General features: G+C 36.6%; 1 protein-coding gene across 12 annotated transcripts in view; it reads right to left on the bottom strand.

Annotated features, from left to right (window-relative positions):
- Positions 1-8,607: 8,607 nt before the first annotated feature.
- Znf638 (zinc finger protein 638) overlaps positions 8,608-24,787 on the bottom strand; it is a 141,515-nt gene continuing 125,335 nt past the window's right edge. For 9 of the 12 annotated variants that reach the window (XM_031382332.1, XM_031382331.1, XM_031382337.1 and 6 more), the window contains 8 exons: positions 23,193-23,230; positions 17,795-19,019; positions 17,131-17,196; positions 15,332-16,247; positions 13,751-13,852; positions 11,377-11,475; positions 10,580-10,698; positions 8,608-8,920 (listed from right to left, as the gene is read on the bottom strand). In XM_031382332.1, coding sequence (XP_031238192.1) covers positions 8,855-8,920; positions 10,580-10,698; positions 11,377-11,475; positions 13,751-13,852; positions 15,332-16,247; positions 17,131-17,196; positions 17,795-19,019; positions 23,193-23,230 — 2,631 coding nt within the window. In that variant the 3' untranslated portion in view covers positions 8,608-8,854. The remainder of the gene's footprint in view (positions 8,921-10,579; positions 10,699-11,376; positions 11,476-13,750; positions 13,853-15,331; positions 16,248-17,130; positions 17,197-17,794; positions 19,020-23,192; positions 23,231-24,787) is intronic. The other 3 variants (XM_031382335.1, XM_031382334.1, XM_031382339.1) reach the window with 1 other exon arrangement.

Genomic DNA, 24,787 nt, shown 5'->3' with positions numbered 1-24,787 from the left:
TTAATTAAACCTCTCAAAAAAAAATGCCCTCATAGACACGTCTAGAGGTATGTCTCCTAGGTGACTCAAAATGCAGATAAGTTGAAAACAAAGGCTACCCATCACAAGTTCCAAAACAGAAAAGGGATAGGAATATCAAAATGATATTTTAATGTGTTTTTATTTATTTATTTATTTTATTTATTTATTTTGTGGAAGAGGGGTTCTTGGTTCTTTGATCTACATTGAAGAGGAATTCTAGTTCATATGGCTTGCCTTAGAGAAGAGTGTGAGGTAAGAGACAGAAAGATATAGAAGGTGTTCACTTGTGCACCACTAAGATTTTCAGAGCTGGCAAGATGATTCATTAGGTAAAAGTGCTCACTGTACAAACCTGGTGATCTAAAATAAATTCAGTACCCACGGTGAAAGGAGAGAATCAACTCCCAAAAGTTGACCTCTGACATCCAAACTCACACCAAAATGCTTCCGGGGGGAGGGTGAGAGGGCATGAGCTACAAGCCTCTATCTTTATTATTTTAGTAAGTGATCTAGAAGCCAGGTAGAGGTAGCACACACCTTTAATCCCAGCATTTGGGAGGCAGAAGACAGATCTGAATTTGAGGCCAGCCTTGTTTACAGAACAAGTTCCAGGACATCCAGGGTTACACAGGGAAACCCTGTCTTGAAAAACCAAACCCAAACCAAACAATAAAATTTTGTAATATTTACTTCAATATACAGCTATATTTATTCTCTTTAAGTTAGCATGCAAGAACTAGGTTTCTTATGGCATTTTCATATGTAACCATTCTGTCATTTGTTCCTCCCTCCTCTGTCTTCTCTCATGCCCACTCTGTATGGTTTTCTTCTTTTTTTTAAGTCACATGGATCCCATTACTTTCTCTTCTTCTGCCTCAAGATTTCTTCCTCCCCTTTTACATTTGTTCAATTCTTAAATCTCTCCCAGGAGTTAACAGTTTTGTTTTTCCTTTGGAAGAGAAGATTAACAGAGCTCCCAAGCCGACCATTTTAAAAGACAGTCCAATAATTAAGGCCAGTCATTTTCACTCCAATGAATTCAAGACTTCTGGGCCCATGTGCCCTGGTCTATGATAAGATGTACTTACTAGGAGAAGAAAGTATACACAGTAACACCAGATCCCTGTCAACATGGGATTGTGGATATTTTGTTTTTCTGAGTTTTAGTTTACCCATCTGTAAGGTATTATAGCTGTGATAAGGATAGTGAGAATAAAATTTAGGCTCACCCAAAATTAGGGATGTTTTACTTCTGCCTAAATGGTCTCTTTTGTTTACTTTCTGCTTTTGTTGTTGTTTACCATAGCAGGTACAGTGGAAATGAGTGTGTTCAGAATTGAGTGTGGCAAGAACCTGTGTTCTGAAAGGCCTCATGACCCCTTACCAAGTATCGAAGGTTCTCTGTTGAGTTGTGAGAGCACAGCTCTAGGACTAAGACACCAAGTGGGTCACTATGTATGCACACGTCTCGTTCTGAATTTATTCCAGATGAAGCCGCCATGCCACCCCCAACACCCCCTCCCCATGTATCACCTACATTCATAATACTCTGTGATAGTTATGTGTATCAGTTGTATAGACACATACACACATGGATGGTTATATGTATAAAATTAGGCTACATTATTTAGTTTTTATGTAGTTAGTTCTAGGAAAGGTTAATACTTGGATAAGTAGACAAAGACCTACCTTTTTGAGAGTAGACAGGAACCATATTGTTAATGGTCTACATGGAACAAAAAGGGGAAAGCTAATGTATTCTCTTCATGAGCTTCCATACCTATCCTTTCCTCCAGCCTTTGTTAGCCCTTTCTCCAGGCCTCCTGCTTCTTCAGTTTGGAGGTAGCATATTTTAGAACTTCTTGGCTCCATAATAGTGCAAACCATTTCAGTCTTTCTCCACATCCTGTTGGCACTTTTCCCCCCAGAATACCAAATATTATACAGGCAAAGCTTCTAAGGAAGGGAGGTAGGGAGCAAAGTGGATGATGAGGGTTCAAACTTAAATTTTTTTCTCAAAGTGGTATTATCCCATCTGATGCAAGAAGACACAATATCCTATAATGAACCAATCTTAGCAAACATGAAGAAATGTCCCAGGTCCCAGTAGTGACAAGTCAGGTACAGATGCTGACTAGTCCCTAATGAGATGCAGAATAAGGGCACAAAAAGAACTGATGCATTTGAAGGGAGAAGGCTGAGTGTTATGCTGTGCCCCTAGGCACAGAACAGAGAGCTTTTTACAATTCATATACCAAAGACTCTGGTTGACTGCTGAAGATACACCACCAGAAAGGCATAGCAAGCATCTCAAGCGGGGGAACAAGTGAGGACACTTTTGCCCCTCCTTGGCTAAAAGTTAAGGCTTTGGAAAAGAAAAGATCCAGCTACATTGGTGAGACCTTGGTATTGCTCATGAAGCTGGCTTGACAGGCATTCAGAATGTAAGAATTTACATGGTCATCAAGGCTTCCAAAAACAGCCTTCAAAGGACAGCCCAGAAGGCAGGCAACAGTTGGCAGGGCTGCTTAATTCCTGTAGGATTTTCCCAAGAAAGGTGCAAAGAGGTGAGGCCTGAGACGTAGTAGGGATTGCAGAAATGTGGAAATACCACCTAAGGCCACAAGGAGCAATCAGAGCTACCCTAGAAGACAGGTTGTGTAGACAGTGATTGGCAAGGCCAAGGGCATGGGACTGACCAAGCTCTTTGGTACTTACATGTCACAGACCTGTGGCTACAGGAATTAATGTTTGCATGCTGAGTTTTGGACCCAAGACTTCCTCCCTCTTAGATTGTTTTCCCTGTGCCACTGTGTAAAGAATGTAACTACTTGATTTTGGTAGCTCACTGAGTATTTGCCATCTGTCAGAGACAACTCTGAGACCTTGGAGAACTATTGAAAATATACTAAATACATATTGCATTAAGATAAACATGACCCTATAAGGGCCCAGGAGTGCAGTGTTGAATAACACTGATTATTTACTCACTTACTTGTGCTCCTGCCACTTGCCTTAGGAGAACTGAATGGGTTATCTGTGTCATGACCTTGAGTCTCCAGAACTGTGAGCTAATGAGCCTACTTTCTTTATAAGGCAACCAAACTCAGGAAATTTTTTTAACAGAACATAGACACATATAATACAGCTTTTCATTTTTTGTTTGTTTGGTTTTATTTATTTATTTATTTATTTTGGTTTTTCGAGACAGGGTTTCTCTGTGTAGCCCTGGTTGTCCTGGAACTCACTCTGTAGACCAGGCTGGCCTCGAATTCAGAAATCCACTTGCCTCTGCTTCCCAAGTGCTGGAATCAAAGGCGTTTCTTCAATGGCTAACAATATTGTTTAGTGTTGACCTATGTATCAACTTTTGCAAACTCTATGTGATGGTTTATATATGCTTGGCACAGGGAGTGGCACTATTAGGTGTGGACCTGATGGTCTGGGTAGAGTGGGTGTGTCACAGTAGGTGTGGACTATAAGACCCTTCACCCTAGCTGCCTGGAAGCCAATATTATGCTAGCAGCTTCCAGATGAAGATGTAGAACTCTCAGCTCCTCCTGCACCATGCCTCTCTGGATGCTGCTGTCCTCCCACCTTGATGATAATGGACTGAACCTCTGAATCTGTAAGCCAGCCCCAGATAGATGTTGTCCTTTATAAGACTTGCCTTCGTCATAGTGTCTGTTCACAGCAGTAAAACCCTAAGACTATATTTTTTGTTTTTTCTGTTTTTTTTTTTTTGGTTTTTTGAGACAGGGTTTCTCTGTGTAGCCTGGGCTGTCCTGGAACTCACTCTGTAGACCAGGCAGGCCTCGAACTCAGAAATGCACTTGCCTCTGCTTCCTGGCAAGACTATGTTTTGATGATTGTTAAGTATGCCTCTTAAAAGACTATCTATACATACCCTGTCTTTTTTATAGGGTTTCACTATGTTATTTTGACTGACCTGTAACTCACTATATAGACCAGGCTGGCCTATCCAGACTCACTAGTGTTAGGATTAAAGGTGTCATCTTGTAGGAGAGAGCATATACTCTCGCCTTTTTTGGGGCTGTGATCTGCAAGTAGTTCCTATTAGTCTATCTGCTTTCCCAACCATTTAACTAGGTTTTACACAACTTTTTTTTTCTTTTAAGGTTAAAAAGGGTATTTATTAGGTTGGCTTACACAATATAGTCTGGTTAGTCCAATAACGGTTGTACAACAAGTTTTGTTTTCTGCCAGTAACACACTCTTGATTATGACACTGTTGTAGTCAGGGTTATTATTCCTGTGATGAAACACCATGACCAAAGCAACTTGGGGAGGAAAGGGTTTTACTTGGCTCATACTTCCCTCTATCACCATCTAAGAAGACAGGTCAGGAAATCAAGTAAGGCAGGAACTCAGATGCAGGGGCTAATGCAAAGGCCCATGGAGGAGTGTTGTTCATTGACTTGCTTTCTTGGTTTGTCCAGTCTGCTTTCTTATAGAACTTGGACCACGAGACCAAGGGTGGCCCCACACTTACACAGTATCAAACCCAGGTCTTCTGCAAGGCATACTCTTAATTACATGCGGCTTCACAAACAATGTAAAAAGCTTTATAGTACTACAACTTGGCTTTACTTTGAGGCCCCTCTTTAATAGTTATTTATTTCCTTTTGTGCTTAACTCTTCATATCTAAGCTGCCCAGAGAACACTTAGAACAAGCAATACTGTCATGCAGTGCTTCATGCTCAAATTCTCAAGTAAGTCTCTAAGAAGCACAAAGCATGTTCTATACATATATGGTCAATCAATCTGCACACTCACATACAATCTTTTAAGTTCAGCACTTACCTCAGAAACCTCAATAGAGGTGTTGTACACTGTTTTGCTTATGAGGACTTATGTAAGTCAGAGAGCCCTCATTCTTTCAGACTCTATACTTATTACTACTTTTTCATCCTCCCCTTTTCTGTTTTAACAAAACAAAACAAACAAACAAACAAACAAACAAAAAAACGGGTTCTCTACAAAGCTCTGGATGTCCTAGAACTCACTAACTCACTGTGGAGCCCAAGTTGGACTTGGTCTCTGAATTCGAGACCTGCCTGCCTCAGCCTTCTTGAGTACTGGGATTAAAGGTGTGTGCCACCATGCCCAACTTCCCTTCTCTGTTTTGAGACAAGGTTTTCTATGTATTATTTACCAAGGTTGCCTGAAAAATGATAGCCAAGCTGGGCTTGCAACTAACAATCTTTCTGTCTCTAAACAAGAAGATCACAGATATGTGGTTAACACTCAAGCATGAAAGTAATTCCAATAAAATCTCCCCTTAAAAAAGAAAAACTTTGGGGGCTGGAGAGATGGCTCAGTGGGTAGGAGCACTGACTGCTCTTCCGAAGGTGCTGAGTTCAAATCCCAGCAACCACATGGTGGCTCACAATCATCCATAATGAGATCTGATGCCCTCTTCTGGTGCGTGTGAAGACAGCTACAGTGTACTTAGATATAATAATAAATAAATCTTTAAAAAAAAAAAAAAAAGAAAAACTTTAAAATTTTACGAAATGTAGCCCTCCCCCAAATAAAATGATAAAATTAACAAAGTTACCTGATTCCGAGAAAGGTAATATATACTGAACAGGAAAAAGCTAGACATTTTAAAATATACTTTTAAAGTCTGATTTCAGAGGAATAGAAATATTTTATAAAATTATTATTTTTTTCTTTTGGTTTTTCAAAACAGGGTTTTTCTGTATTGCCCTGGCTGTCCTAGAACTCACTCTGCAGTAGAGTATTTTATAAACAGTAGAGTATTCCAGCCATCAGAATTTAAATGGACCCAAACTGAGGAACAAGTCCTACTAAAGTGGGAGGGGTGGGGTGGAGAATCAGGTATTTTCTGCCTCTTGATGAGGCACACAACAGCACTGTCAGAAGTAGTTTTACCAAACCAAACAGAAGCAATCAAATTATAATAAGGTTTCTAGGACGAGGGATGCATTGTGGATTTGGTTTAATGTTTGCATTATGGGTTCCATTGTCCGGGTAAACCCAAAGTCCTGCCTGCTTCCCTGCTGCCACCAGGCGATTAGGGTGGATTAACCAACTACTGCTACAAGGATGGAGCTTAGTAACAGCAGCAGTCTGAAATATAAAGGGCCTAGGCTTCCTTGTGCCAAGGACCCTAAGGAAAAGACAAAACCAAAAACCAATAACCATATAGAACTTCCGATTAATAAACTGTACAGTTGACATACAACTGGACCGCAATCTAGATCAAGAGAAGTACTTCTCAAACTATATATTAGACTGGTTCTCTGTTTTGTTAATCAAATGCGGATGAGTACTTTTCTAAGACATACGAAAATGAAACATAAATATCTAGACAAAAACAAGTCCAATCAAACCCTTAGTTTATCAAAGAAATTACAAGGACACAAGAAACTCAATTTATGTATTTCATATAGTATTTACATTATATATAATCATAGATGGACAGAGGTGGCACTCAACTTTAGCCCTAGCACTTAAGAGGCAGAGGCAGCTACACCCTCAATCCCCATTACATTATTATTTTTTTTAAAGGATTTTTTGTAAAAGTTTTTTATTATATGTAAGTACACTGTAGCTGTCTTTAGGTGCCCCAGAAGAGGGCATCAGATCTCATTACAGATGGTTGTGAACCACCATGTGGTTGCTGAGATTTGAACTCAGGACCTTCGGAAGAACAGTCAGTACTCTTCACTGCTGAGCCATCTCTCCAGCCCCGCCCCCCATTACATTTTAAAATGCTGTTATCAAAGGAGCAGTTCTGGAAAGGCAAGTATCTATAACATTCTATAACAGAAAAAGTAGTAAAAATCTAAATTTTTGTATCAAGATGGCTCAATTAGTAAGGGCACCTGCTGCCAAGCCTGATGACATGAATTTCATTCCTAGGAACCGCATGCAAGCCACGATATGAACACACATCCATACACCCGCATGCATGTATGCACACACAAATATAAAAGTATTTCTTGGGCTGGTGAGATGGCTCAGTGGGTAAGAGGACAAACATACTTCAAGATTTTCTGAAATCATCAAGAACAATTAGAAAAAAACGCAATAAAAATCTTCTGCAATGAGTCTCATAAGGGAAAATTATTTGTGACACATAATTGTCATAATTGGTCATTAGAATGAAACAACCCCTCATCACTGTCATGCTTTATCAGTTCCTTTTACACTAACTTTCAAATCCTGATACATTAAGAAAGTAGCCTTACACTGGGCAGTGGTGGCACATGCCTTTAATCCCAGCACTTGGGAGGCATAGGCAGGAGGATTTCTGAGTTCGAGGCCAGCCTGGTCTACAGAGTGAATTCCAGGACAGCCAGGGCTACACAGAGAAACCCTGTCTCGAAAAACCAAAAAAAAAAAAAAGAAAAGAAAATAGCCTTTTCCCAGATAATTAAAAGAAATAAAGCTTTCCTCAGTGCTAAGAATAAATACCAACACTGCCACAGACAATGTCTAGGTTGATGAAGTCTAAGGCTTCCTCGGTTGCAGATATTGGCCTAATATTTTCCTACTATTTAGAATCTCTTCTTGTTACCACTTAACTGCAACAACCTTGATAGGCACAAGCCAACATTTTCCCCTTCACTTCCCCAGTTGGTTGCATGTGTTTTGTAATGTTGCTTGGCCTGTGGTTAACTCTCAACAGAGTATGCAATTAGTTTGAAGGACAGAGGGGGAAAAAAGGTGGTATAATCTTCACTTTAAAAACATTTAAAAATAATTATTTTATGTATATGGGTATTTTATCTGTACGTATCTATGTATGTGTACCATGAGCATGCCTGGTGCCATGGAGACCAGAAAAGGGTGTTAGATTTCCTGGAACTAGAGTTAGATGGGTCCTCGGGAAAGCAGCCAGTGCTCTTAACCTCCGAGCCATTTCTCAAGCTCCAGATCTTCACTTTTTGTTGGCTGTGTAGCATAACCTTCTATGCTATGGTAGGATGTACCTAAAGTGGCATTTTCTGAGTTGTTGCTTCTTTCTACTCATCCTTTTCCTACTATTAGTTAGTTATACAGAAATGCTGAGGTATCAGAAATGAAGCCAACTTTAAGTTAGCAGATAGGTCTGATGTACTGACTGATCAGAAAGGATAGGGTCTAGCATCATAAAGAAAACATTCAGTTAATTTTTTTTTGAGGGCTTTACAACTTCTTATATATTAAATTATTCAGATGTTTTAAAATCATATTTAGAAATTCATAGAAAGTAGAAACTGCTCTGTATATCTAAACTAATACTTCCATGATCTGCCAGGTCCTTTCTACAGAGGGAAAAAAAAAAGTTTCCCTAACACATATGAAAGTTAAGTATTATCTTACTCAAACTTACCTTGGACAAACATGATGTCATCTCATTATGCAGAAAAACTGAGCATTAAGAATCAGACCTATATACATGGATGGCTGAGACAAAGTAACATTATCATGCTATTACTTCCAGTAACAAATGAACTGCCAAATATTCTAAATTCGAGGGTTGTAGAGAAGAGTCTTGTCTGTAACCAGAGGCAACCAAGCCTTTACAAATCAACACAAACACAACAGTGTTGAAATATACAGTAGGAACATTTATTTAAACACTTCTAAAAGGTATTTTTCCATGCCTGGTGATTTGATATAAAAATCAAACCCATCATATTTTCCCGTCAATTTCTCTACATCAAGGGCAATCAGAAATTTGTACAACATGAATATGTTTCTGAAACAAAAATTACAAATTAAATGATAACAAAAATACACAAATCAACTGGACCCTAAATGAATTTCTAATGAATTCTTTCCTCCTTTCCTTCATCACCTAGAGCTTCTTTCTTCAGTCTCATTCTGCTCCTTTTCCTTTCTTTGCTTGGCCATGAACTTCTGTTAAAAGCAATTTTCAATATGAAACATTTGTTAGATGTTGTTTGCTATGTGTGCAATCCTAAGTGTATTTCATTATATTTATTTTAATTTAAAATTTAAATTGAAAGCAGTGCCTTAATTACATTCATTCCTTGCCCTATTCATCCTTCTGATATTCGATGATATGCCAGGCATGCTTGGGGATTTAGTAGTAGATAAGAAAAATAATACGTTTTCCAAGTGCTTACACTATAATGAAGGAAACAAAGAGAAACAAAACTGAAATCACTGTAGGTGGTAGTAATTACTCTACAATTGTAACAAGAACAAAGGAGCAGTGTAGGGTGTAACCCAGTGTTAGAGTCCTTGATGAGCATGTGCCTATTCTTGGGTTCAATCCCTAGCACAACAAAATTAAAAAAACAGAGAAACTATATAAAGTTTATCTTTTTGTGGATGTAGGATTGAGTTTGCTTTCTTTTCTTTAATTTTGGTTTTGTGAGACAGGTTACTCTATGTAGTCTTGGCTGTCCTGAATTCACTATATAGATCAGGATGTCTTTGAATTCAAGGTGATCTGCCTGCCTTTGCCTGCCAAGTGTTGAAACTGGAGGACTGTGCCACCACAGTTGGCTTTTGGAGCTTGCTTTTTAAAGCAAAGGCCCTTCTTAGTAGCTAATATTTGAGTAGAGACCAAAAGATAAGAAAAAGTAGCCACACAATAAGTTTGGGAGGGGAAAAGGATTAGTAATTAAGGGAATAGCACAATGGTGTCTGAGGTGTCACATACAAGAAAAGAAAAGAGTAACAAGGCAGAGTTAAAGCCACAGATGAGGTAGGTTATGCAGTCTCATAGAGCCACAGTCAGTGTGGCTATTATTCCAAGTGCCATAGGAAGGGGATACAACGTTTTAATTAATTTTTCTTTTTTAAAGATAAGATTCCCTGACTAGCCTTGAACTCTATAGGGTAGATCATTCTCAAACAGATATCTACCTGCCTCTGCCACTAGACTATAGGATTAAAGGTGTATGATACCACATCTGGCCCCAGTTGAAAGATTTTAAATGGAAAAAAAAAGTAAGATATAATAGGTTAAAGTAAGGAGAATAATAAATTTAATAAAATGTGTGAGGGGTTACACCTAAAATTAAACAAAGCTGGGTGAAACTCTAGGCTCAAGTTCTATTACTATTTTGGTTTTAAAAGTTCAGTACACAAAATATATGAAACAACCTTAGACAATCAGGAGCAGAACTACTGCTTCAACCATGGCTAAGACTAACTCTCTAGAGCAGCACCTTCTCAAAACATATACAACAAAGAAGAAACTAACATTTTTCTTCTGACTAGAAATTCAGAAATGTTAATGTGTTAGTACATACAGGCATTTGCAACAGAACATCAGGATAAGCAGAATCTTATATTGTAAAGGAGGTCCACAAGACACTACTGGCTTACACAGTCTGCTCTAGACAATGATACTGCTCCAGGAAAAAGATTAGGGCTAGAGACCACAGTAACATACAGCAACACAGGAAAACAGGGATTTTTTTTTTTTTTCAACTTAGGAGCAATGAACTGGGAACCCAAGTTCTCACAGAGAAATATATACATTGGGCAGACTCATTTCAAATCAAAAGATGGTGACAACACTTGAAGATTTTTATGTGTTACCTCTGTATTTTGTTTATGACGTGTGCTCTTGCAGTGATTTGCCATTGCTTTTTCACCTGAGTAGAAGAGGGAGCAAATTGGACAGAAAAATCCAGCCTTTGGAACAAGAAAGTCCAAATCTAGAAGACAGGAAAAAAGACAAAGAGAAAATCCATCAACAGTGTGTCAATCACTTTATCCAAATCTGGCAAGCACACTTAACACACAGAATACCCCCCCACCCACCCACACATAGAGCACACACTGCGATATAGTTAGGACAGCAATGAAATCATAAAACATGGATTTTGAGGATCTTGAACCCAGGGCACTCTATCTTACTTAGCTCTATCTCCTAGCAATTCAAAACATGTATCTTTACTTAATATATATTCCAGAGTCTCCAGAGAAGCCAGAATGCTAACGGCTTTGAATATGGGTTGAAGAATGAGAGAGTAGAAAACAAATATTTCAGAAACACACTGTTAAGGTAGAAGATGGAAAAGCAGCACAGTGCTGGGCTACTAAAGAAGTAAAAGCCCTTCAACTCAGCATAGTGGTTACAAGTAAAGTTTCCTATTAATAACTGGAGTTTTTGCTTGGGGAAGTATAACTCAGTTTTTACCATGGCAGCAAACAGTACAACAAGAAAAAAAAAGAGGCCGGCCTTCAAGAATGAAATAAAAATATCCATGCCAAGATATTAAAAAAAAAAAAAAACAACCCTAGATAAGTTTTATTCAGGAACACCGAGCAAGGTTAACTTGCTCACTTTTGACTTCATAGGTAAAAGAAAAACATGTCATTTTTTACTTTACCTCCAGGGACTTCGGATGTCACTGATTTGCCTACAGAAGAGTCTTCAGTCTTCCTGCGTTTTTCATCAGGTTCTGAATCCTTTAGTTCAGCTTCATCAACTAAAGTCATTAAAAATTTATCAAATTAACATTGGATATTCTCTATATTCCAAAACTAACTTAAAACTCACTGAACTATGCCTTAGTTAACGATTCCTTGATCCAAGAAGCAAATGAGTAAATATATATTCAATAGATGTAGGAGATACAAGGCTAAAGCCTATGTAACATTTTATTGGTATAGCTCCAGAAAGGATAAGGGTGACAGATAATCATTATTATTTTAGTTAAATTAGGAAACAGCAAGTTTCATAATCTTTTTGTAATCTGCACATCATTATATTTCAACTGTATCTGCCTCTTTATTCTCCCACACAACAGTCCTGCTTTCATGATATATATATATTAATATAAAATATGTACATGTATATATAAAATCTAAATTCTGCATGAAAGAAACACAATCCTTTCATCAACTCCCATCCCTTTCTCTTGTTCCCCCTTTCCTTTAGCCCCTCACAGTCCTCCTTTTAAGAGTCAAGTTCTGTAAATTTGGTAAGAGTCAATTTTAATTTTTAAGGAGGCAAAGTATGAGATTAATGGAAATAGGCACGAGCAAAGAGTAATTCTGTCCTAAAGTTGTTCCCACCCAGAAACTTTATTATCAAATCTTAAAAGTCTATTGAGGGTGTATACATCCTTTTTCTTGATTTAGTCAAACAACTCTGTGCCTCTGATCTCTTATTTTCTTTACTAAAGTAATAAACTTTAACTTATTTATTACTTTATCTGCTCCTGCCATTCCAAAGGCACATGCATGTTAATAATGGACTGATTACACACTACAGTATTTTATTATGTAAAAGCTATATAATAACTAAGACTAGACTAAAATCATTTAAGTTTAAAACTGAGTTGCAAATGACTTTCTGACACTATTAGTGTCTTTTGAGGAAATTAATGGAAAAACAATTACTAAATGAACCATAAATAAATTACCTCTCCTGTATTATTCAGTTGAGATGAGGCAATTCTAAGCAACCTAGTGTCAAAGCTGACCTAACATACCAGAAATCTTTTGACAAACAAACAAACAAATTAAAAACAAAAAACAAAAAACAAAAACAAAAACTAAAGAACTCATATTAGAAGCTACTGGTGAGATGCAACTATTAACTACAGCTTACTGTAAAAAGTTGTTATAGAAAAGAATTGAAAAGCAGGGATACCAAATTGGGACATGATAAGCAATAACAAACAATGCTGAGACTTCAAGACTAAAGTAAGAGGGGAAACATTTTTAAAATGTCTGGATTAGTAGTACTCAACCTTTCTAATGTTGTGATCCTTTAAATTAGTTCCTCATGTTGCGATGACGCCAACCATAAATTTACTTTTGTTGCTACTTTATAACTATAATCTTGCTACTGTTATAAATCATAATCTAAGTATTTTTTAAAGACAAGAGGCATGCCACAATGGTAGTAACTCACAGGCTGAAAACCACTATTTTATATGCTATACTTTGTTACTAGGGGTATTCCAAAGGCGACACTGATTTTTGTTCCCTAATGATAGAAAGTTTGCTGTAGTTTAAGTGTAAGGAGTCAATAAAGGTAAAACTCAAGGTGGCCATTAGAGAAGGTTCATTTTCTTTGGTAAAAAGAAAACAGTGAAGAGTTAGCTAGGTAATGGAAAAGGAAATGTTAACACCATTGGTCAGCTATAAAATAAAAAGGTTTCTAATAGATTGTGGAGGAGGCAAGGAGGGTAGAGGGATCAGGTTCAAAGAACTTTTCCTTAGAACAGAGGGTAAAGTCAGTACTAAAAAGAAGATGGTAAAGGGATACTGTCATACTAGAAGATGCTTTCCTTTACTTCCCTATCAATAAACCCTTTGAAATCAGGAATGACCTTAGTACTTTACTGCCAACAACAGGAAGGACATCGGATACAATGAAATATTAAATACAATGACAAGTTATCTGTCGGTGACAATGTTTATGTTCCTTATTTGTATCAACTTAACTATTATTAAGCATTCTGTTTTTAATTTACTGGCTGGATGCCTGGAAGCAACCATAAGTAACAGACAGTTAATAAATTATTGGTCCTGTTGCTGCAGCATGGTCACAATAACATCTTAGGAGTAATTTCCACAATCTTTTGTTCTACTGTTACTGTTCCAAAACCTCTCTAAATTATAAAGAAAGAAGTTTAGAAGGCTCTTCTAAGCCTGCCTGCTGCCTTTCTAGTTTCTCGCCTGGCTTATGTGAAAGCTCTATCATGAGCTCATGTTGTGTGTTTTTTCTCCCCACCCGAATAGCCCCTTTACCTCCTTCACTCATTTGGAAGGCCTCTTCGCCTTTTGCTGGTTCTGCCACCTTTTGTGAGAGGGATGCTTTCACAATTTTAACTTTCTTCAATGGCGTTTTAGCTTTGAAAAGAAAGCCTAATTTATTGCTTCATTAACAGTATTTAAATTGCTTTAAGTTTAACATATTAAACTATCTAAAAATTCTAATATTTGTTGCAAAAAAAATATCTACATTTGGGGAGACTGTCTTTGTGTTTCTAAGACAGGGACTTTCTAATGTAGCTGAAGCCGAGTGCTAGATTACAGGCATGTGCCAGTACACACACCAGGCAGGGAAACTTAATACTAAATAAAAAATCTATGTTAAAAAGCAATTTAGTTAGAATAACATCTTATGTTTCCATTTATGTTCCGAAAAACTATTCCTATCTATTCTTTTCACAGGATGGCTTTATACTTTTCCCTGAATTGTTGCCAATTCAAGGAGATGTTCCTGATATTCCATTCTTAGTTAAAATTTTCAAGGTTTCCTTTCATTTTTTCTTTTCTTTTTTTTTTTTTAAACAGGGTTTCTTTGTATAACAGCCCTGGCTGTCCCGACATTAACTCTGTAGACCAGGCTGGCCTTGAACTCACGTCTGTCTGCCTCTGCCTCCTGAGTGCTGGGATTAAGGCCCACACTACTACTACCTGGCTTACTTTAAAAAAAAACTTTTATAAAGTGGACATTTATTAACACATTAAATATTTCATTTATAACATCTAAGAAGACAAAATAAACTACTATTTGAATTCCTTCTCATCAAGGTGACTTTATTCTGTAACATATTATGTCAATTGGGTTCAAAGTTTTCTAAATGGAAATTAATTTTGTCTCTCTCACGTACTGTAAGCAAGCAAGCTGCTCGATTATGCTATCAAAATATTACGTTATGCCAAGTGTGACTCTCATCTATAATTCTGGCACTTGGGAAGGAAGAATATCCTGAGTTCAAATCTATATTCTGAGTTCTAGGCCAACATGAGCTACAGAGTCAGACCTCATCTCAAAAGACCAAAATCTTCCAGGTGTGGTTATTCACATCTTTAATTCCAGTACCCAGGAAGCAGAAGTAGAGATAGGCTGATTTCTGTGAGTTCAAAGCTGCCTGGTTTACATATGGATTTCCAAGTCAAAAGGTTCACATAGTGAGACCCTATTTTAAAAAAAAGTTAAACAGTACCTCAATGATTTGTCCTCCTACTTGTTCTAAACCCTACGTTTATCGCCAGAACTGAGAGGTACTGTGATTTGAACCCTGTTCTCCCCTTTAAAAGCTTGTTCCCCCATCCATACCACACTGTGTTCACTGAAGCTCTACACTGGCTGGTTCACTTTGTCTCCTGGTTTTGACATCCTTTCTTGAGGTATAACAACTTGGGACAATCTGTGCTCTGTAAACTAAATGTATGCAACCTGTACCTTGTTTCTGTGGAGTGGTTGTAACTGCCAGCTTACAGAATATCAGCAGGATGACATTATCCCTATTGTGGCACTGTGTTCACAGTTTGAAATATAATCTCACGAAACAGAAAAAATGAATACTTTCAAGTATCTACCTGCCAAATGTCTTTCAGTCATGGTTTTCAGATCTTTTTGTGTTACAGTCTCACTTCCTGGACCTACTTGGGAGAAAGAATCAAGCTTTGTCTTCTTTGGATCCACAGCTCTTCTCTTTCTATTTCCTTTTTTATCTGTATGGTGCTCAATTTTGCCTTGTGCTAACTCAACTTTTGAATCATTGTCTCCATCCTCTTCATCTCCAACTTCATCCACAGTGACAAAATTCAGCTCTTCTTTAAGGTTGTTAAAATCAGCCAGAGAGTCTTCATCCTCCTCAGTTACTTCATCCAAAGTCATTAAGTGAAAATCACTGCTGTCATCCTGTATTTCATCTACAGTAACTAAAGTAGAAGGGTCTTCAGGCATCTGAGAAGAAATGAACCCAATAGAATCCCTTTTATCTCTTTTAGCATTCAAAGTAGCAAAAGTTATGTCTGCTGACTCTTCTACTTCTCCAATTTCATCCACAGTTACCAAGCGTTCCTGTTGTAGATCTTGTTCTTCAGCCATGGACAGAACAGTAACATCTTTAGGTCCACTGTGGGGAATGCAATCATCTTGGTCAATTAGTTCATCTAAGGTAAGAAGAGAGTTAGAATTTTTTACCATTTCTTCCATATTGAGCTCTTCTTCATCAATGACTTCATCCACAGTGACTAGAGCTTGCGCAGCTGAATCTTCTTCCTCTCCTATTTCATCTAATGTTACAAAGGACAATTCTCCCTCAACACTGTGAGGGACAGAAGTTTTTCCCCTTTTCTTTTTTAAGTTAAGGTCAGGGGAAGGAGAAATTTTGAAGGCTTCCTTTCTTTTTCCTTTTAATGGATTCTGCTTGGCTTGAGAAGGATTTACTTCTTCTATGACTTCATCCACAGTAACAAATTCATCCAAATTAAATGTAAATAATGGTTCCTGTTGGAGAGTTAAGAATCAGTACTGTGAACTGTGACTGACCACTGGGTAAGTCATAGTAAACTAATATGCAGATCATCTGTGAGAATTTCACTGCAAAGACATTTTCTAATTCTAAAATAAAATTAACGTTGTATTTTAAAAGGTTCCAAAGTGGTAAGGCTAGAAAGATGGCTATGTGGGTAAAAGTACCTGGTACCAAGTACAACACCTAAGTTTAACATCCAGGACTAATGGTATAAGGAGAGAAGAGACTTACACAAAGTGTCCTCTAACCTCCATGTATATACATTCAAGAATACACAGTACACAATTAATTTTAAAATAATTTACACTTTAAAACTATATTTAAACACTTGTCAAAACAACTGTCAGACAAAGAGTTTGCTCTTCCATATGTTAAGTATCTAGCAAATGTTAACTTACTAGACTCCTAAAAGTACCTCAAACAAAAAAAAGTAAGTGGTTAACTATACCAACTAATTTATATGTATTTTTAGCTTATACAATACTAAGAAAGTTTGAAGTTTATATTGATAAAACTCTAAGATTACTAAGACTTCATAGCTAATATAATTGTACCTAAAAACATTGTTTTAAAATCGGTATCATAGCAAAGAAACTAGCAGATTTCTGCATTTAGTATGCTGTCAATGAACCACAGCTAGCACACAGAGTATATAAAACTAGTCTACCACAGCAACAGCACCAAAGAATTAATGGCAAGATAGAACATGAAGCATTTCATTCCTATCCTATGCTCTATACCTTTCACTCTCTTAAAACCCATGCTAACTATGAAAAAGTAAGGACAAGTGTATTAAGACAGGTGGGTGCTGCTGTGGAAGGATAGATACAGAGAATGTGAATTTTCTCATTTTACCTCTTTCGATTTGGAACTTCTATCAGTAGAATTTTTAGAATTCTTAGTGTTCTGCAAAGCCAATGCCTAAAATATTAAGAAATACAGAAAAAAAAAGAATTTATATCCAAGTTATTAATGTTCTTTAAGAAAGAAGAAAAACTTAATTAGCAAATATCAAAATATGATCAATTATGCAAACACATTAAACAAGTATATAAAACTAAATCAATAATCATTTAATAATATATGCAGTCTCTAAAAGCTATAGCTAAATTCAGTTTCTAAGATCTTTTTTCCCCTTTGCCCATAATGTCTTAGTTTAGACAATTAGTGAACTGATAAAGGAAGTTTCAATTTCAGAGGAACAAGAATGCCAAATGATCATCCTAGGAACCACTGCAGACCCATCCTTCAAATCACAGTTATTGTCCTGACCAAAGTTTAATTCAGCTACATTTGTGACCATGTAATACTTTTCAAGTGTGTGAGTAAATGGGAACTTTGAGCTCAATACTCAAAATGTCTACTGGCTTCTATCAATGGAATTGTTTCAGACAGGGGAATGGGAGCTTGGGTCTAGAGTGAAGAGATGAAAACATGAGCCAAAACTACACTTGCTACTTTACAGCTACAGTGCTATGCACGTCAAAGGTACACCGAGCCATTCTTCTACTCTCCTCACCTTATTGTTGCTGTCATCCCGTTTCATGATGGGAAGTTTAGTCTCTGTTTCCTGAGACTGTTTTATGTCCTTGTAATCCACTTTAGAATCCTTGCATTGAACGGCTGAGATCCTTCCACTGCACCCTCTGTTAACACCAATCTGAGTGGGTTTGGATTTACTGTTGCTTTCTGCCAAGCCTGATCTGGTATTTCTAAGCAGACCAAATTCCTTGGCTGAAACTTTCTTTTCAGCATTTATTTGCTCTCTAAGCACAGGTTTTTGAAAGATGTTCTGACTTTCAGTTTTTGAAGGTGTACTTTTTGCTTTAGGAGAAGAGACCATAGTAGCCTTGATGCTTGATTTACTACTATATACATTTGATACAGTCATCATACTAGTTTTACCAGTTTCATCAGGCTTACTGGTCTGATCCACTCCTTTAGTTGGGTCTGCCTTGATTACAGCACTTTCAATTGGCTTTTCTCTTATTGCTGCTATAATCTTCTCCAATTTTTCTGCAAATATGTTAGCTTCATTCTTCTCAGCCTTCTCTGTTTTTACTTGTAAATCCATTCTGGTCTCCTTAGCATTGAATTCATTTTCCTCCTTTTCATCCATGCTACCTTTTTCAGCAATATCCTTTTTGCTCACAACCTTCTCATCTTCAATGTAACTTCCTGGTACTTGGGTCACAATACAAGCAGATGGCAGTACTTCTGAAACAGTTTCATGTTTATTCACTTCAGCTATGGCTTCTACCACAGGCTGTGCAATTCCAGAAAATATATCTTCTGTTTCAGATGGAGAATCTTCTAGAATTCCCCTGATGTTCCTTTCTTCTATGAAGACACTGTCAGATACTGATAATTCTGCTTCAGGGTTTGTAACTTCTGCCTCTTCCTTTTCAAAGTCACTGGTGTACATCTGCTGGTTTAAAGCAGACTCATCTATATTTTCACTGAATAACTCAATATTGGCTGGAGCGGATGCTACAAGAGGAATTTCTATGCTGACCTCTGCTCCTTGAGCTTCAAGTTCTAGTGTTTGAATTGCAAAGTCAGACTCACATACTGCTTGTTTGGGTTCTTCCTTACCAAGTTCTTCCTGAGGCACTGAAGTTTCTGTTCCAACATTGGAAGTAGTTCCTTCTTCAACCTCACTAGGTTTAACAGAGGAACTATCAGCTGCTGTTTGTACCTCACTTTCATCAACAGGACTGTTTTTCAAGTCAGGGCTAAAAGTACTTAAAAACAAACAAAAAAGAACACAAAACAAACAAAAATCAAACTATGATGAGAATTCAATCATTGTAAATAACCCTGTTGATGCCTACTGTACAGGTTTCCTAATGCACAAATGATAAGCACTGGGAAATCCAGTCAATCAGCATTAAAGTGGCTAAGATGTTCTGATGGAAATACACAAGGTGAACAATATAAGAGAGCTTCTAGTTTTTAATTCAAAGGAAACAACAGAACAACTAGGATTGTTGGCATCTTCCTTTCACTTGTGTAAGTTAACAATTTTTCACTCCTGTTCAAGTTTGTACCTGAAAAGGCTGAACAAAAATTTGAGACATCTCAAGTTACTATTAGGCCCTTTACTCAGACATGTAGCCAAACAGTGTGGACGGTTTTACAATAAAGCTAGTGATCCAGACATGTAAACTTAAAATGGATACTGAACTTCTATAAAAAATACCATGAAACTGGCATGGAGAGAAATGCCACTTAACCATTTTACCTCCTTTTTGAATGCAAAACACCTACTTTAAATTTTCTAAAAAATGTACTTATGAATGATAACATTTAAAAGAAACCTTTCTTTAGAATCACCTAGATAACTTTTGGAGATTTAAAATTACAAGTAAAATTGTTAGAACCACATAAACATGAACATACATTCTTAACTACAAACAAACCACTCATTTAGTTTTAATATATTTCAATTATCTACATGAACTAGAGAAAATACATGGTCAATTGTATGTAAAAGGACCATGTCTAACACAGTCATAAAGTATATTCATGTAATTTTGTTAGAAATGGCTGAGTTGGAGAAAGATACCAGAAAGGGCATACGTTACAGTACAGTCATTATTAACTCTGTTTCCAAGAAGGATAGCCACATGTGTCTTACTTCACAACGCTAGATGATATCTATCTGTGTCCTGAGATGTTTCTTTTATTTCAGAGATTTTGAAAAGGTGCTATTAGACCTGACCAGGTTCTAGTCATTTCATTAAATAAATTGGTTCTCCCAGAAGAATAACCCTAAGTTTATAAATAAACATACTGTTCCCTGTGAAGTATGAGAAGTTTAAGATGAACAACTAAGGATTGTAGATCACCATAACAATATATAGTAATTTCTGTATAAGCTATTTAGTATATTCAAATGCTCCCATCTTCAATTTTTGATATTGCTAACACTTGAAATACCAAGGGCTGATATTAGGTGTTCAAAACTCTTGGAACCAGAATAGAATCTGTGGCCAAGCACAAATATGACAAAGAAACAACTGTGACAGTCACAGTTACATGGATAGTACAAACTTTTTGAAATTATAAGATTCATATCTATAATAACTTAAATTCCTGCTCACTAGTAAGCTATATACTGATCCTAACAATTTATAAATTGAACTATATAGAAGCATTTGAGTCTGAAAAAACATGAAGATTTTTAAAATTATCATCTGAAAGATGTAACAAGGCTTTCTTGATTACCACATTTAAATTGTATAAACAGTTATTATCATTTATACAAAGAGTAACTACACAGTTCCACATTTGAAACACAGGTCTATTTGTAAAGATGGTTCAATTACATTTTAAAGTTTTGTGTGTGTGTGTGTGTGTGTGTGTGTGTGTGTGTGTGTGTGTGTGTGTGTGTGTGTATACGGGCGCGCATGCATGCGCCTGTATGCCCGTGTGATTTTATGTGTACTATGTGAGTGCAGGAATTCTTGGAGACCAGAGGAAGGCACTGAACCTTTGGAGCTAGAACTACATGAAGTTGTGAGCCTTCATGTGGGTGTGAGAAACTGAACTTGGGTTCTCCAAAAGAACAACAAGTACTCTTAACTGTGGAACCATCTCTCCAGCACTTAAAGACTGTGCAAGTCTTCCAGAATTATAGTGTTTTCTTCATAGACATTATTTTAACAAAAGTGAGTATCTGTTCATTAGCTATAATGAAGGAAAGTTTCAATACTGATGATGGATTTAGTTTGGAATACCAGTGAGATGTCAAATAAATGACATTATTAAGACCAGAGTTAAAAGGTCAGTTTGTTTGCTTGTTTTTGTTTTTAAGAAATGAAAGGAAAACAGTCACATTCAGAGTAACAGCACAAAATAAAAAAAAATTCCAGAAAGGCAATTAATTAGCACTCAGTGATTCAATTAGTACATAGTGACCCTACTCCCCGACCCCAGCAATTCAGAATGTCCCCAAAAAAGGACTAGTATAAAAGCTAGACGTGAGGACAAAGAACCACACCAAAATGCACACATCCCAATACATTTTAGGATAAGATTTAACAGAGAAAATTAATTTGAGAGTTTCACTAGGTATTTCCCAGGATTCTTACTTAAAGTCACAATCAAATGACACATGAACAGGATATGTACGGGGAGGTTAAATGAAGGAGGATGTAAGTTATTACTAAACTATAAATGTGAAATTCTTTCTAAGCAATCTGTGATTAGAATTTACATTAATGAGAAACAAAAGAATTATACTTTAAGGTAATCTGGCAACTACATTTACTTTAAAAGACAACATTTAAAGCAAATAACACCAGCACCTTTTTTGGGAGGGAGGGTATAAGTTTACTCCAAAAGAAATGTTAAATATTCTGGCCATATTCCACATTTGTTTTTAAAGATTTATTTATTTTATATATATGAATACACTGTTGCTATCTTCAAGTACACCAGAAGAGGGTATTGTATCTCATTACAGATGGTTGTGAGCCACCATGTGGTTGCTGGGAATTAAACTCAGGACCCCTAGAAGAGCAGTCAATGCTTTTAACTGCTGAGCCATCTCTCCAGCCCTCCCACATTTCTTAATACACATTATTTTCTCTCTGTAATACATGTCAGAAAAAAATTACATTGGAAGAATTTTTTTAACTATCTGTAAACATATCAATATTTTGAGTTTTTAAAGGGAAGCAAAACCAATAAAAACAGACAACCCAGTGTTTCTAATAAAAACAAGTTTTTGCAAATTAAAAAAATTATAAAACAATACACAAAAATGAATTTTGGAGAAAATCTATTTCTTGCTACCAACAGAGCAAACTGTAAGTCTGTCCATATGAACACATGTGGTATTGTAATTTAGTGAGCTTTCTGTGAACTTACATATGACTATTACTGATTCAGGGATAAACTTTTTTAAAAAAGTATGTGGTGACACACACAGTAACCTAGAAATGGGGCTGATGAGTTACCAATGCATTTTAAGTTACCAATGCTCATGATCATTTTAACAACCCAAAATAGTCTGATTTTATAAAAAACTAGTTAATGAGAAGAAAATTTAAAAGACATTGTTTGTAAAGCATCAAATTATTACTTTGCTATTTAAACATTTTCAAATTATTATTTTAAAGATTTTAAAACATAGACTAAAAAATAGTAAACACCATGGCTAAAACATTTGAGCTGGTAATTCGAAGAGACTCTGAAAAGCAAAAGCAAGCTTCACTAGTGGATATAAAATAGTATTTTCTTTTTAAGATTTATTTATTTTATGTATATGAGTACACTGTAGCTGTCTTCAGACACACCAGAAGAGAGCATCTGATCCCATTACAGATGGTTGTGAGCCGCCATGTGGTTGCTGGGAATTGAACTCAGGACCTCTATAAGAGCAGTGCGTGCACTTAACCAATGAACCATCTCTCCAGACCCAAAGTAGTATTTTTTTTGACAAATATTCCCATTCTATACTTTAAAACAGTCTAAAATGTACCAACTTAAAAAATACACTGAGCAGTGTATTTTTATTTTAAGCTAATGAAATTTAAAAACTGAAAATATAAAACTGTATTTAGCTATTTTGTTTTACTAGAACTATCTAGTAAAGAGCACGTCATACTTATCACGGATTGAACTGTTCAGGATGGTTTACAAAGAATAAAGTGGAACATTTTTATATGTGATTCCAATGGTTTACACATGTAGTTTCTCTAAATAGTCAATAAATACCTGAATGCGTTTAAATACAGCCATCAACCAAAACAATCACTAAAGCCAAACAGAACACAAAAGTAAAAGGATAACAAGCTTATACATAGACCAAAGGAATAAGTAAGGCAGGAACTTTCTGTATATAGTTATTATAAGATACAGAAATACTTAACACACAAAAATGAAGAAAACAACTTAAAACAACATACCTTTCTTTTCCTAGTTCTGGATCATTCTTCATTTGAACCTGCACAACAATTCACATTTTATTAGAGGTTATTCTAGTAGATCTTTAGTATTTAGTAAAATATAGGTAACAAAAGTAAAAAGAAGTAAGCTACCTCTTAAACTGTTTTTTCTGTATCTAAATAAGCTTTATTCCAGAAAATTTTTTTCTTATTAAAACCTGCTGGTAAGTTACAGAGTAAGTACAATACCAATTTATGAAATACTGACAGATACAACAAACTTTTGTAAAATCTAAAAGCCTGAAAATAACATCTTTTACTCAGAATGAAACCAATAAATATGACATAAACACATTACTACAGACTTGCTTTTAAATATTTGTATTTATAAGGAAAACATTTTATAAAGTACCCCATTAAATTGGGCATAGTGCAGGCCTATAATCCTAGTTACTTGGAAGGTGTGAATTCAGGAACTTAAGACCAGCCTGGGCAACTTAAGGCAAATCTCCAAAATAATATAAAGACTTCCCTAAAGGATGGTGAGATGGCTCAGGGAGTAAGAGCATTGACTGCTTTTCCAAAGGTCCTGAGTTCAAATCTCAGCAACCTGTAATGAGATCTGATACCCTCTTCTGGTACATCTCAAGACAACTACAGTGTATTTATTTATATTAATAAATAAAACTTTGAGCCCGAGCAAGCAGAGACTGAGCAAGCAGGGTCTACTGGAGTGAGCGGGACTAACCAGAGCAAGCGGGGTTGACAGGACCAAGCAGAGGTCCTAAGAGTCAATTCCCAACAACCAGATGAAGGCTCACAACTATCTCTACAACTACAGGGTGTACTCATATACATAAAATAAATAAATAAATCTTAAACAAATGAACAAAACAAGACTTCCCTTAAACTAGGACTGAGAAGAAGGCTAAGTTAAAAAAAGTGCTTGTCATACAAATACAAGGATGTGAATTCACACTCTTAGCACAAACTGGAAAAAAATGAGGAGCAGTAATATGCTTATAATCTCAGTCCTGGGGGAGGAAGCATGTTGAGACAGTAAGACTCCTGGGTTTTGTTGTCTCCCTTGCCAGTCTAACCTCAGTGAGATGACTTATGTCAAAAAAGAAAGTGGAAAAGCAATTGAGGAAGAAAGTCAATCCGTACCTCTAGCCTTTACAGATGTACACACACACACACAGCTATAAATGCTACAACAATAAGCCTTTAAATATTATCTGAGACCCCCAAAGAGCAACGTTATGGAGGACCAAGATGAAAAACTCAATGTGCTGTTTAAAAAGTTAAAGCTAGCCGGGCGTTGGTGGCACACGCCTTTGATCCCAGCACTTGGGAGGCAGAGGCAGGTAGATTTCTGAGTTCGAGGTTAGCCTGGTCTACAGAGTGAGTTCCAGGACAGCCAGGGCTACACAGAGAAACCCTGTCTCGAAAAAACAAAAAAACAAAAACAAAAAAAAAACCACGAAAAGAAAGAAAGAAAGAAAAAAATTAAAGCTAAGCCAGGCAGTGGTGGTGCATGCCTTTAACCCCAGCACTTGGAAGGCAGAGGCAGGCGGATTTCTGAGTTCGAGACCAGCCTGGTCTACAGAGTGAGT

The sequence above is a fragment of the Mastomys coucha genome, unplaced genomic scaffold, assembly GCF_008632895.1.
Source record: "Mastomys coucha isolate ucsf_1 unplaced genomic scaffold, UCSF_Mcou_1 pScaffold20, whole genome shotgun sequence".
In the NCBI taxonomy this organism is placed as follows: Eukaryota; Metazoa; Chordata; class Mammalia; order Rodentia; family Muridae; genus Mastomys; species Mastomys coucha.
The sequence above is the reverse complement of the archived record's forward strand: the minus strand, read 5'-3'. Positions and strand labels throughout refer to the sequence as shown.